The sequence below is a fragment of the Salvelinus sp. IW2-2015 genome, linkage group LG17, assembly GCF_002910315.2.
Source record: "Salvelinus sp. IW2-2015 linkage group LG17, ASM291031v2, whole genome shotgun sequence".
Lineage (NCBI taxonomy): Eukaryota > Metazoa > Chordata > Actinopteri > Salmoniformes > Salmonidae > Salvelinus > Salvelinus sp. IW2-2015.
In genome coordinates this window covers 3,309,942-3,322,652 of record NC_036857.1, presented here as the reverse complement: position 1 = coordinate 3,322,652, position 12,711 = coordinate 3,309,942, and the positions used below count along the sequence as shown (strand labels likewise).

Here is a 12,711-nt window from a genome sequence, read left to right as displayed (position 1 = left end):
TACTGAGTTACCAAGACAACACAAGTGAACCTCAGGAAAGCATACTTTACTGAGTTACCAAGACAACACAAGTGAACCTCAGGAAAGCATAATTTACTGAGTTACAGTACAACACAAGTGAAGACAGCAGCACAAGGCAGTGAAGTGAACAAGTTCTAGTTTAGTTCTCTTACACTTACATCCAGCTCCTTGAGGACGGGGTGCTCCTCGATGCCGGGGAACATGACTCTCATGGTGTAGGTGCGGTACTCCAGGAAGGGGATCTTCACTCCGTCCATGTCATTGGTCAGCTCCTGGATGTCTGTCTGTAGCTCAGCGAATGCTATGTTGACAGAAGCATAAGATACAAAAATTGCCATTTTAATATAATCCCAGAGAAACACAGGAGAAGCGCATGGTCAGGAAGAACACAGAAAGGCCATTTTGTGTGGGGGGAGCACCTGACAGGATGTGGTTCGAAAAAATGACCACAACTGCCCCACTCTATTAATCGGATTAAATTAAGTCTGATCGTTTCACTGAATCAACAGTCAGTTACCTCGTCCAGGCGTGTTGGTGTCAAGTCAATACCATAAACTGCCACACTCCGGACTAAATCTGCCCGCGTCTAATCATTTTGAGCCGTGATTGTCTTGACAGCTGGCACAGTATAGGAATACATGGATAAATGCTTATAAGACTTGACTGCCCTCTACCGATTAATGGACAGCATATTTTGGTCATCCTCATACTGTACCCCAGGGGTGGGTAATTACAGTCCTCGAGGGTCTGATTGGTGTCACCATTTTGCCCCAGCCCCAGCTAACACACCTGACTCCAATAATCACCTAATCATGATCTTCAGTTTAAAATGCAATTTGATTAATCAGCTGTGTTTGTTAGGGATGGRGAAGAAGTGTGACACCAATCAGGCCCTCGAGGACTGGAGTTGCCCACTCCTGCTGTRCACAGTCAGTTCTGTGGTTGCCTGGTTACCTTCTACTGAGTCAGCGAAGCATCTCAGAAAATATATTGTAAAGAATGTAGAGTGATGGACTTGTACTGTACCTACTATAAGAGCAACACGATAGTAACAACTGTTCAGAGCAGGCCAATGCTGATAACACACTAATCTTCAAAAGCACAYGCAGCTCTCTGATAAGAGCATATCAAAATACCCTGCCAGTCAATGTTTCAGCTCACTTCCATGAAGCAATCTTTGCTTGAGGAAAAAGCCATGAGCAGTGCTGGTGTCATTTCAGTGACGGAAACGTATGAGAAAAGAGCATTCAGATGAACATAGAACTGTTTTTAAATGGCCACGGTGAAAAGGATATTTTACCTTTATTTTTAATTCCTTTATTTTTTATTCAAAATTCTTATTTAYAATGATGGCCTGGCAAATAGGTTATGATAGGATAGGATTAGGATATGATAGGAGAGAAATGGGATATAATAGGAGGGAAATAGGATATGATAGGATTAGATATGAGAGAAATAGGATATGATAGGAGAGAAATATGATTGATAGGAGAGAAATAGGATAGGATATGACAGGATAGGAGAGGAGAGCAATAGGAGAAGGTCATAGTGACCGGTGCTCCTACCTTCTTTACACTCCAGGGCCACTCTGGACTCCAGGTTGTCCATCTGCAGCTGCAAGCGTTTCAGGGTGCGGTCAGCATCCCGGGTCTTCCTCTTGTAGGCGATGAGCACGGCGATGATGGCGATGAGAAGCACCCCTCCTCCCGCTCCGATCCCGATGATGGCCGGTAAGGTAAGGGTGCTGTCGGAGTAGATGTGTAGTGTTCCTGGGGAGTACTCCAAACCACCCACCACGATCTGGAGGAGAAACACATCCAACCTTTTATGCGAGTAAAGTGCAGTAAAGTGTCGGATAAAAAAAATCATGACAGACCTGATGGAAACAGAACATTTTTCAGTAAACTTTCCAAATGTCGGCAAAACAAAATACGCTAGACAAGGTGGGATCTTTTTGTGTCTGTAAAATTAATTATGTGAGACATGTCAGTGGAAACGTTTTTATGTGCAAATATTGATATAATATCCATCATATCAAAGTAAACTTGTTGTGTGTTCTTCCCACTACGCATGCCGTTTATTAGGCTACAGATGAAATAAGTTATGATGAACTTCACAGGGTGGTGAAAGGTCACGGTGATGAACTTCACAGGGTGGTGAAAGGTCACGGTGATGAACTTCACAGGGTGGTGAAAGGTCACGGTGATKAACTTCACAGGGTGGTGAAAGGTCACGGTGATGAGCTTGACGCTCCTTCCCAATAAATATTGAGGGTCTTATTCTGGTGACATGATCATCCGTGCTCGTCTGCCGTTTGACAAATACAAATTATCTCGCTCTTTTATCCATAATCTCATCATGTAGGCTATATGTGCGCTCTCGCCAACAGCGCTCAATCTGCACCCTGCATACTGTTGGCTTGAGCACACCTGCCAATACCAGAGTGGGCACACTCGCTATATAACACATTTTTGGGGGTGAGAAAACCATCAGTAGAGTCGAAAATGCGATGGAAATCCATTTAACGTGTATTTCTTTTCTCTTCAGTACATAGGAATTTTTATGTGCACTAGTCAATTTGATGAAGCCATCATATTGTTATTATGCAGATGTTTTTATATTCACATGACAATCTGTCGCCAATTGAACCTAGCTACTGAGATGGAAAAATTGGGCCCTGTAATTCATTACTACAGAGCCTTCTGAAAGTATTCATACCCCTTGACTTATTCCACATTCTGCAGTGTTACAGCCTGAATTCAAAATGTAAAACCTCGCAATGTGGAAAAAGTCAAGTGGTGTGAATGCTTTCTGAAGGCACACCGTATGTAGCTCAGACTCAGAGTTACAGTACATGTCCGAACGTTTTTAGTTTTGACCCTGGTTCTAACATCTCCTTTCTAAACTTCAGGCCAATCACAGATGACTTCCAACGGGTTTGGCTAACGAGTTTCACCTTTACCGCCCCATTCCCCTCCTGGCTGTGTGCTTTAATTATTGAGTGGTTTGGATGGAAGGGAACAGGGAGAATGCCACTCTGCTGTCTGTGTGTCTGTCCGTCACTGTGCTATGTGTCAGGTCATTAACACAGCTGGCTCAGCCTTCTCACTGTGCCGTGTGTCTCCTGCCCCTGGGAGGGAGATCACTCCACCTCACCCATCACCTCTCTCTCTCTCTCCCCCTCTCTTTCATCTCAGCTTTGATTTGTAAATGCTCCCTCTCCACAGTTGACTCTATTGATCGGATTAAATTAAAGTCTGAGCGTTTCACTGAATCAACAGTCAGTTACCTCGTCCAGGCGTGTTAGTGTCAAGTCAATACCATAAGATCAGGACCATGCCTTTGATACAAAAGGTAAACAAGCTGCCACACTCCAGGACTAAATCTACCTGCTTCTAATCATTCTGAGCCGTGGTTGTCTTGACAGCTGGCACTGTATAGGAATACATGGATAAATACTTATGACACTTGCAATAATCAGATTGACCAGACTGCCCTCTGCCAATTAAATCACCTGCTCTCGCCAACTGTTGTCTGTCCATAAAAAAAAATAAAAAAAAGTGATTGCATTTCATCAATCCAAGATGATTATTTTTCACCTCTACTGCTCAAGGCAACAGCTGAAATCATTGTGCGCTGAGGCGTGTACATAATAAAGAGAGCTAGTCCTGTTTGGCATTGATGATAATGCGCCAAAGCTGCGGAGTCAACAGATACTTCGATTACATGGGAAGTTGCTTGTATCAGCGGGCCRCCGTAATCATAATGCATGATGACCCTTTGACCTTTACATTTGGTGGATTAGCATTCAAGTAAAAAAAACAAAAAACTGCCACACAGCTATTATTGAATTGATTATAGATGTAATTTCTAAGTCAGGCATGTTTCCAAATAGCACAGATAAAAGTGTTTTAACTACATGTCAAATATATTTAGAGAAATAACATGACTGGATTATGGCCAGAGCAGTTTGGCTATGAAAGATATCTCACACGAAGCTATTGTTAACATAAAATACACAAACTACTGTAAACGGTGGGCGGGACATCTGGTCTTACCACGACTCTCTGCTCCCCGGTCAGGTCTGGCGAATCACAGAGCAGCTGAGACTCCGAGACAGTTAACAGACAGGGCGTTTCACCAATCATCACGCTGTAGTTCAGCCGGGTGTTGCCCGGAGCAGGGGGAATCAAATTCTTGCCCTGTTTTCGGTAGAAAAAACATGTTGTTCGTTTTCAAAAGAAACATTCTGTTGGACAATAATCACATTTATCAGACGAAAGCACACACACAATAAAGTGTATGGGTCTTTAGTGTATTATCAATCCTGACTTGTAATTCTATCCTCAGCTCAGGGACTTTGTACATAGATGTGTAGGGAAAGGAAGTTGTCTCTGTACTGGTTCTGTCTCACATGACCTCTCTGGCTTCTCTAGAGCTTGATCCTCCTTCCTCTCAACAGACAAAAGTAACAGAAAATGAAACCAAACAAGGAATCTACTTACTTTGAGGATAATGGGAGAGCCGGGCTTGACCTCCATTATCCCAGAGTTCCCTAGTGTTTCGAAGGTGGGGTTGGGGTAGTAGGTGAAAGGTGTCCCGTTGAGGACGAGCAGCGCAGCCACGTGATCCAGGATGAAGCCGTACTCGTCGGGGTGCAGGCCTGACTCTGGGGCCTGGTGCTTGGTGTAAATGATACCCGGGGCCAGACAGGTCATCACAGAGTCATTCACCACAGTGCACACCTGGACAGGTAGATAAAAGAGGAGGGTCAAACCAGGAACAAGTATGAGACAAACTTCTGTGTAAAACCACAATACTGACAATGTGTACAGTAACAAAAGCTTACTGCGTAAGTCCTTGATGCTAGTTGCTATTATACAGGTTAACCATTTGTAATAGTCAGAGCGGTACAGTGCAAACATGGAATGTTCATATTGGGAACACTTACATTAGTAGTCTGTATTCCTGCATACTTGGCACGGACTTTGGGCTCCTGGATGGTGAGCAGGTTGGTACCTGTGACGGTGATCAAGGTGCTACCACTGAAACACAAGCAGAAACATGATGGTGGAGAGGTTAAGACGAGAGTTATTGCACCCTGGTGACATGGGCAGAGAGACAACAAGGAAGGAATGAAATAAGAACTTCTGTGTAACAGAGCTGCTATGTTGCTGACTTTTAGTGTTTTTGTCTACAGCATGTTGTTTGTATGATTAATCTTACAGTACTGTTGAGATTAAGAAGAAGAGGGAGCCTACAGTCCCCTCAAGGGTCCTATGGATTAGGATGGGACATACATTAGATACATCATCCCCCATACTGTCTATTGTGCTTTAGTGTCATGGTGAAATGGCTACAATGGGACAGTGTGGGCGTCTCGGTGCGGCTTTGGGGCTCATGTTGTAATCTCAGAGTGTTCCTGAGGCATTACAGCCAGTAATGGATGTCTGGGCTGAGTTTCTCCTCAGGAATCTCCCAGGGCACTGGTCATGCGCTGGAGAGGTTCCAGCCTGCAGCCTGTTGGCTGGGAGAGGAGAGGAGGAGGGGAGGAGTGGGGAGGGTAGGAGGGGGTGGATAGCAGGGGAGGAGTGAAGAGGGGAGGAGAGAGAGGAGAGGTGAGGAGGGAGAAGGAGGAGTGGGGAGGGTAAAGAGGGGGGGGGATAGCAGGGGAGGAGTGGGGAGGGGAGGAGGAGGGGGGGGGGGGGGGGGGGGGTGGGAGGGAGGAGTGGAGAGGAGGGGAGAGAAGAGGATGGGAGAGGAGAGGAGGAGAGGAGGCTTGGCTGCAGCTGGTATCACCACTACTCACTTCACTATACTCCAGTTGGGCTCGATGCTGGAGATGGTGGGGTCCTCTGTGTAGATGTAGTGTGTGTCACTGCTGGTGACCTCAGCTTTGTCGATTAACAATTTGATTGACGCAGGCCCTGAGCCAGACAGGGACGACGGTGTCACACACACAATGTCCCTGTTGGTCCTCCTGTGGCCGGTTAGACAGAAGATGTGTCATATTGTGTCACAGAGTTCATTCACTGTCTGAAACAACACTCAAGAAAATGTCATGCTGTCACCCTGTTATGATGCTGTTTTAATTTAACTTAAAAATAGACAGGTAACGTGCAGACAGGGTGTGATAGAACAGAACAGACTACTATACTACCACAGTCCATTCCTTCGAGGGGGGGTCAAGCTGACTGACTACTCACTTAACAAACAGACACTCCTCCTGGGCGATGAACACAGTGACGGTGCTACCAGCGTCCAGATGATGGCCTGATATTGTCAGCCGGGTCCCCCCGGACACGGGGCCCTTCTCCGGGCGCACATGGTTGAAGCTGGGGGTCTGTGAGAGGGCGGAAACTCACTGTTTACACCCAGCAGCACACAAAACAATTATACCGTTTTTTCTGAAAAGCTACTGTACAACAAACCGATTCCCATTATATTTCTAGTGATTGCTGCTCACACACTGCACCCCAGCTGAGCATGTTTTAGTATGTATTTTTGTATTCAGCAGCACAGTGACATGAGTAAGACTCTCCTTTTTTTTGTAATTAGCTACGTAGTTTCTCGGTGCACATGTATTCATTTGGCTGGGAGCATCTTGGCTTCTGCTGGAATTAAACTGCAAGACTACTATTGATTGGTGGTTTAAGGGCAGCAGTCAAGCCCATTCATTTCAGTGAGCTGCTCTGTGCCCAGGCTGAGGAGATAATAGACCGACACCACATTCCTGTTTCACTGCTGCTTAATGCTCTGTCGGAATAGCTGGGTAATTATTGTATATCACATCGGCCACACTTTCTCTCACAACACTTTCCTCATCTCTGTATTGCAGCATAAGGCTAGGTAGTTCCCAGGGCTACATAGAACCAAGACATTTGGTTTGTATCCCTCCSCCCCCCCCCCCCCCCCCCCGGGAGMGMACGGACAGACTTTCTGCACGGTCATCGGTCTAGGAAAAGATGGGGTCATGCGAGGTCATACGCACCACGAAGGAGTAAGTCTGGGAGGATTGGGTGCGGTACTCTGCACTGCACACCCCGATACACAGCTCCACCGGACCGCCTGGAGAGTGGGGCAGCAGCGCTTCGGCCATGTCACACACAATCCTGAGGAACACACACACACTCAGCTGTCAATCAACGGCTCACTGCTTATAATGTTTAACGTTCAAATTAAATACACTCTTAGAAGTAAAGGTGCTATCTAGAACCTTAAATGGTTCTTCGGCTGTCCCCATAGGATAACCCTTTCAAGAACCGTTTTTGGTTCCAGGTAGAACCATTTTGGGTTCCATGTAGAACCCTTTCTACAAAGCGTTCTACCTGGAACGAAAAAGGGTTCTCCTATGGGGACAGCCGAAGAACCCTTTTGGAACCCTGTTTTCTAATAGTGTAGAGTTAAGAAACATATGATAAAGTACAGCATCTTTCATCTCCCTGAAAACCATTCAAGTGAAATCCTATTGACTAAGTCACCACACTCACCTCTCAGCGCTGATGTACTCGGAGGGCACAGGGTTACAGCGAACCCCAGCCACCTGAACGTGGGCAATCTCACGCACCTGCAGCCCAAGATTCTCGCCCTCGATTGTCACTCGCGTGCCCCCCTCTTTGGGCCCCGTCAGCGGGCGGATCTTTCCATGGAAACAGGGTCAAGATCAAGGAAAAGCAATCTCTCCGTGTTCACACACAGCAGAGTGCCTGGGTTCAGCGGCTCTAGGCCACAGACTTAAATGCAACCATACAGAAGTATAAATATACAGTAGAGTTCTCTGTGCTCCAGCCTTACCTTGGTGATGCGGGGGTGGCTGCAGCGGACGTTGTGCCTGCCATGGTACATCCAGTTCTGTTCCGGCGTCTGGCAGTGCTGCCTCAGGAGACACTTCTTGTTGTCCAGGCACCAGCCACACTCAAACGCTGTGCTGGCCTTCAGACACAGGCCACAGCTGTCCCTCTGGGCCTCGCACTTATATAGCAGGGCTGAGCGCAGACAAACAGACAGACAAACAGGGAGGGTTAACACTGGGCAAAGATGGAGTCTGAGACAGAGAGGCGAGGGGGCGAGGTGCTCTGTACTGTGCTGTCTGTTTGTGCTGCATGGCTCACTCCCAGGTCCTGAGCTGTTAATCTCCCTCTATCCTTGGCTCAGCCTCACACACTGCTCCTATGCACCACCTCAGATGTAAAGGTGAAACGGTACACAGAGTTATTGACCAGTTCAGTGGGAGAACATAAAATACTGTGCTGCTAGCCACAAGGCTAGCTATCTCCTCTCAGCTCATCTTCGCGCAGAGCCAATCGCCCAGCGGAGAGATGCTATCTGCAGTCTGACTGTGGAGAGCTACGGGTCTCTTTCACAGTGGCCTGATCAAACCAGTGAGATAAAACACTTTTAAGAGAAGTATTGACAACCCCCGTGTGTCCCTGACTTGCAGTTATACAAGGTGTCTTGATACAAAACATGGGGCTGTACATTTAGTTCTGTGACTTTATCCCYCATAAAAAAGTTTTTAAATATTACAGTTCTGAAGACAATAAGAAAATAACTGCAAAGGCTTAATCCACATTTGCRACTGAATTATACCACTGAATAAGATTTACTGTGGTAGCCATAGCCCCCAGCACTGTACATGAAGTGGACTCAACACTCAAATAACACTAGAGGGCTCAGCGAGGGATGACAACATATGTGACCAGCCCAAAGCCTCAGCTAACACACTGGTGGGGCTGTTGTTTCCCTGTTGTGTGCCAGTTGTGTCAGTCTTGGATTTTTCATTGACATTATTTAGCAGCAACACTATTATGACGAATGTATGATTCTGAATATGATAAAACAACATACCTCTCATGGTGGGAGGCTTGTCGATGAAGAAGTCTCCATCCCAGACGATAGAGAAGTCAACAGGCAGGTCTCCCGTCTCGTCCCCATCATACCAGTACTGGAGGTGGAAACACACATAACACCATGATTCAATCATCATACCAGTACTGGAGGTGCATAAAGCCCAACATCATTCAGAGTTTGACCAGCCTTCATAGGGACCTATTAATAAAGACTAACTGTGGTTTATGACCTGGCTCATCAGTACAAACTGAGTTAAGCATGGCTGCTGGCACGGTGCAGTGGAAACCATAATGCTATAATATACACTACACTGTACAATGAAAACCATTTCATCTCTGTGTAACAACCCATTAGCCCAGCCTAGCCACTAGATTCCATAGCTGTGAGTGAGGTCAGGGAGACATTGTGGCTTTTCTTTTTTACAGACCAGGCTTTGAGTTCATCTGGCTTTTTGCAGAGAGAGAAAGAGAGAGAGAGAAAGAGAGAGAGAGAAAGAGAGGGAGAGGGAGAGATGGATTGGATAAGGTGAGGTAGCATGATCAAAAGGTTAATGTCGGATTGGATAAAGATGTATGCATGGATAAGTTATGTATGATGGATAAGGTTATGTATGGATGGATAAAGGTGAGGTAGGATGGTAAAGATTAGGTATGGATGGAGTAAAGGTGAGGTTATGGCATAAAGATTAGGTATGGAGGAAAAGGTAAGGTATATGGTAAAGAAGTTAAGGTATGGATGGATAAAGGTTATGTATGGATGGATAAAGGTTATGTATGGAGTGGATAAAGTGAGCGTATGGATGGGATAAAGATAGGTATGGATGGAAAAGGTTAATGTATGGATTGTAAAGGTTAAGGTATGGATGGATAAGACGGTATGGACTGGAATAAAGGTGAGGTATGGATGGATAAAGGTGAGGTATGGGATGTAGAAGGTTTTATGGATGGTAAGTTATGTAAGCTGATGTAAAGTTATGTATGGATGGTAAAGGTTATGTAATGGATGGATAAGGTGGTATGGATGGATAAAGGTTAGTGAATGGATGGATAAAGGTTTAGTATGGACTGATAAAGGTGAGGTATGGATGAATAAAGGTGAGGTATGGAATGGATAAAGGTTAGGTATGGATGTAACCATTTGTCACGTATGATGCTTCATTAAGACTTAACAGTTCAACAGGAACCTAGGTGCGAACCGTAATTTTCATCTTGGTATACAAACTGGAGCTGCTCTCTCTCTCTGAATCTACTCGAAGAGATGATTTAATGTGTCTGTGAATTAAGTTCTCCTTAATGCTGAAATCAGGGCCCCTCTTGCTGTTAGTCTGCCCTCATTCTCCATCAGCCTCCTAAGAACACTCCATAAGTTTCTGGCCGTGGATCGATGGGCTGATTCAGCGTATTCTCTCAGGTTGCCTCTTGGCTAGTGTGCTGTGAGTAGTGTGCTGCTAATTAAAACACAGCAGTAAAAACCACCACCCTCCTTCACCTGACAGACACATATAGCCGCAGCATACCCGCTCTCTCTCTTCTCTCTCTCTCTCTCTTTCCTCCTCTGCTTTTCTCTCTCTCCTCTATCTTTCTCTCTCTCTCTCTCTCTCTCTTTCTCTTCTCTCTCTCTCTTTCTCTCCCTCTCTCCTCTTTCCCTCATCCTTCCTCTCTCTCCTCTCTCCTCTCTCTCCTCTCTCTCTCCTCTCTTTCCTTTCTCTCTCTCACTCTCTCTCATCTTTCTCCTCTCCTCTCTCTCTTTCTTCTCTCTACTCCTCTCTCTCTCTCTTTCTCTCATCTCTCCTTCTCTCTCTCTCTCTCTCTCTCTCTCTCTTTCTCTCTATCTCTCTCTCTTTCTTTCTCTCTCTCTCTCTCTTTCTACTTCTCTCTCTCTCTTTTCTTTCTTCTTTCTCTTCATCCTCTCTCTCTCTCTCTCTTTCTCTCTCTCTCTCTTCCCTTTCTCCTCTTTCTTCTCTCTCTCTCTCTTTCCTCTCTCTCCTCTCGTTTCTCTCTCTCTCTTTTCCTCTCTCCCTACTCTTCTCTCTCTTCTCCCTCCCCTATTCTCTCTTCTTCCTTTTCTCCGTCTCTCTCTCTCTCTCCTTCTCATCTCTCTCTCTCTATCCTTTCTATCCTCTTTCTCTTCTACCTCTTCTACCTCTCATCTTCTCCACTCCTACCTCTCTCTATCTCTTGTCTCTCCTCGTTCTCGTCTTCTCCGCTCTGCTCTCCTCTCTCTCTCTCTCCTATCTCTTTTCCTCTCTCCTCTTTCTCTCTTCTCTCTCTCCTCTCTCTTAGCTCTCTTGTCTCCTCCACCCTCTCCTATCTCCTCTCTCTTCCTTCCGTCCTTTCTCCTCATCCTCTCTCTCCTCCCTACCCTCCTCTTCGCTTCTCTAGCCCTCCTCCTTCTCCTCCTCTCTCGTCGCTCTCCCTCTCTCTGCTCGTGCCCTCTCCCCATCTGCCGCTCTTCTCTTCCTCATTTCTCTCTCTCTTCTCTCTCTCTGCAAAAAGCCAGATGAACCAAAGCCGGTCTGTAAAAAAGAAAAGCCACAAGTGTCTCCCTGACCTCACTCACACTTATGGAATCTAAGTGGCTAGGCTGGGCTAATGGGTGTTACACAGAGATGAAATCGTTTTTCATCATTGTACAGTGGTATGTTATTATAGCATATGGTTTCACTGCACCGTGCCAGCAGCCATGCTTAACTCAGTTTGTACTGAATGAGCCAGGTCATAACCACAGTTAGTCTTTATTAATAGGTCCCTATGAAGGCTGTCAAACTCTGAATGATGTGGCCTTTATGCACCTCCAGTACTGGTACGGATGATTGAATCAGGTGTTATTGTGTGTCCTCCACCTCTCATACTGGTATGATGGGACGAGACGGGAGACCTGCCTGTTGACTTCTCTATCGTCTGGGATGGAGACTTCTTCATCGACAAGCCGCCCACCATGAGAGGTATGTTTGTTTAATCATATCAGAACATATACATTCGTCATAATATGTTCTGCTAATATATTCAGAAAAAATCCAAGACTGACACAACTGGCACACAACAGGGAAACACAGCCCCACCAGTGTGTTAGCTGATGGCTTTGGGCTGGTCACATATGTTGTCATCCCTCGCTGAGCCCTTATGTTATTTGAGTTGTTGAGTCCACTTCATATGTACAGTGCTGGGGGCTATGGCTACCACAGTAAATCTTATTCAGTGGTATAATTCAGTTGCAAATGTGGATTAAGCCTTTGCAGTTATTTCTTATTGTTCTTCAGAACTGTAATATTTAAAAACTTTTTTATGAGGATAAAGTCACAGAATAAATGTACAGCCCCATGTTTGTATCAAGACACCTTGTATAACTGCAAGTCAGGGCACACACGGGTGTCAATACTCCTCTTAAAAGTGTTTTATCTCACTGGGTTTGATATCAGAGCACTGTGAAAGAGACCCGTAGCCTCTCACAGTCAGACTGCAGATAGCATCTCTCCGCTGTGGCGATTGGCTCTGCGCGAAGATGAGCTGAAGAGTATAGCTAGCCTTGTGCTAGCAGCACAGTATTTATATTGTTCCTCTTCCACTGACTGGTCAATAACTCTGTGTACCGTTTCACCTTTACATCTGAGGTGGTGCCATAGGAGCAGTGTGTGAGGCTGAGGCCAATGATAGAGGATTAACAGCTCAAGGACTGGGAGTGACGCCATGCAGCACAAACAGACAGCACAGTACAGAGCACCTCGCCCCTCGCCTCTCTGTCCAGACTCCATCTTTGCCCAGTTGTTAACCCCTCCCTGTTTGTCTGCTTCTGTCTGTTGTGCTGCGCGTCACCTGCAATTAAGTGCGAAAGCGCGGCTGG

At 45.9% G+C, this 12,711-nt stretch overlaps 1 protein-coding gene across 1 annotated transcript in view; it reads right to left on the bottom strand.

Moving 5' to 3' along the window:
* LOC111976840 (plexin A3-like) overlaps positions 1–12,711 on the bottom strand; it is a 203,577-nt gene that overhangs the window by 32,020 nt on the left and 158,846 nt on the right. The window contains 11 exon segments of the mRNA XM_070448161.1: positions 180–322; positions 1,587–1,821; positions 4,080–4,223; positions 4,527–4,766; positions 4,973–5,066; positions 5,831–6,001; positions 6,228–6,364; positions 7,013–7,133; positions 7,512–7,660; positions 7,816–8,006; positions 8,869–8,965. Of these exon segments, the coding sequence (XP_070304262.1) occupies positions 180–322; positions 1,587–1,821; positions 4,080–4,223; positions 4,527–4,766; positions 4,973–5,066; positions 5,831–6,001; positions 6,228–6,364; positions 7,013–7,133; positions 7,512–7,660; positions 7,816–8,006; positions 8,869–8,965 (1,722 nt within the window).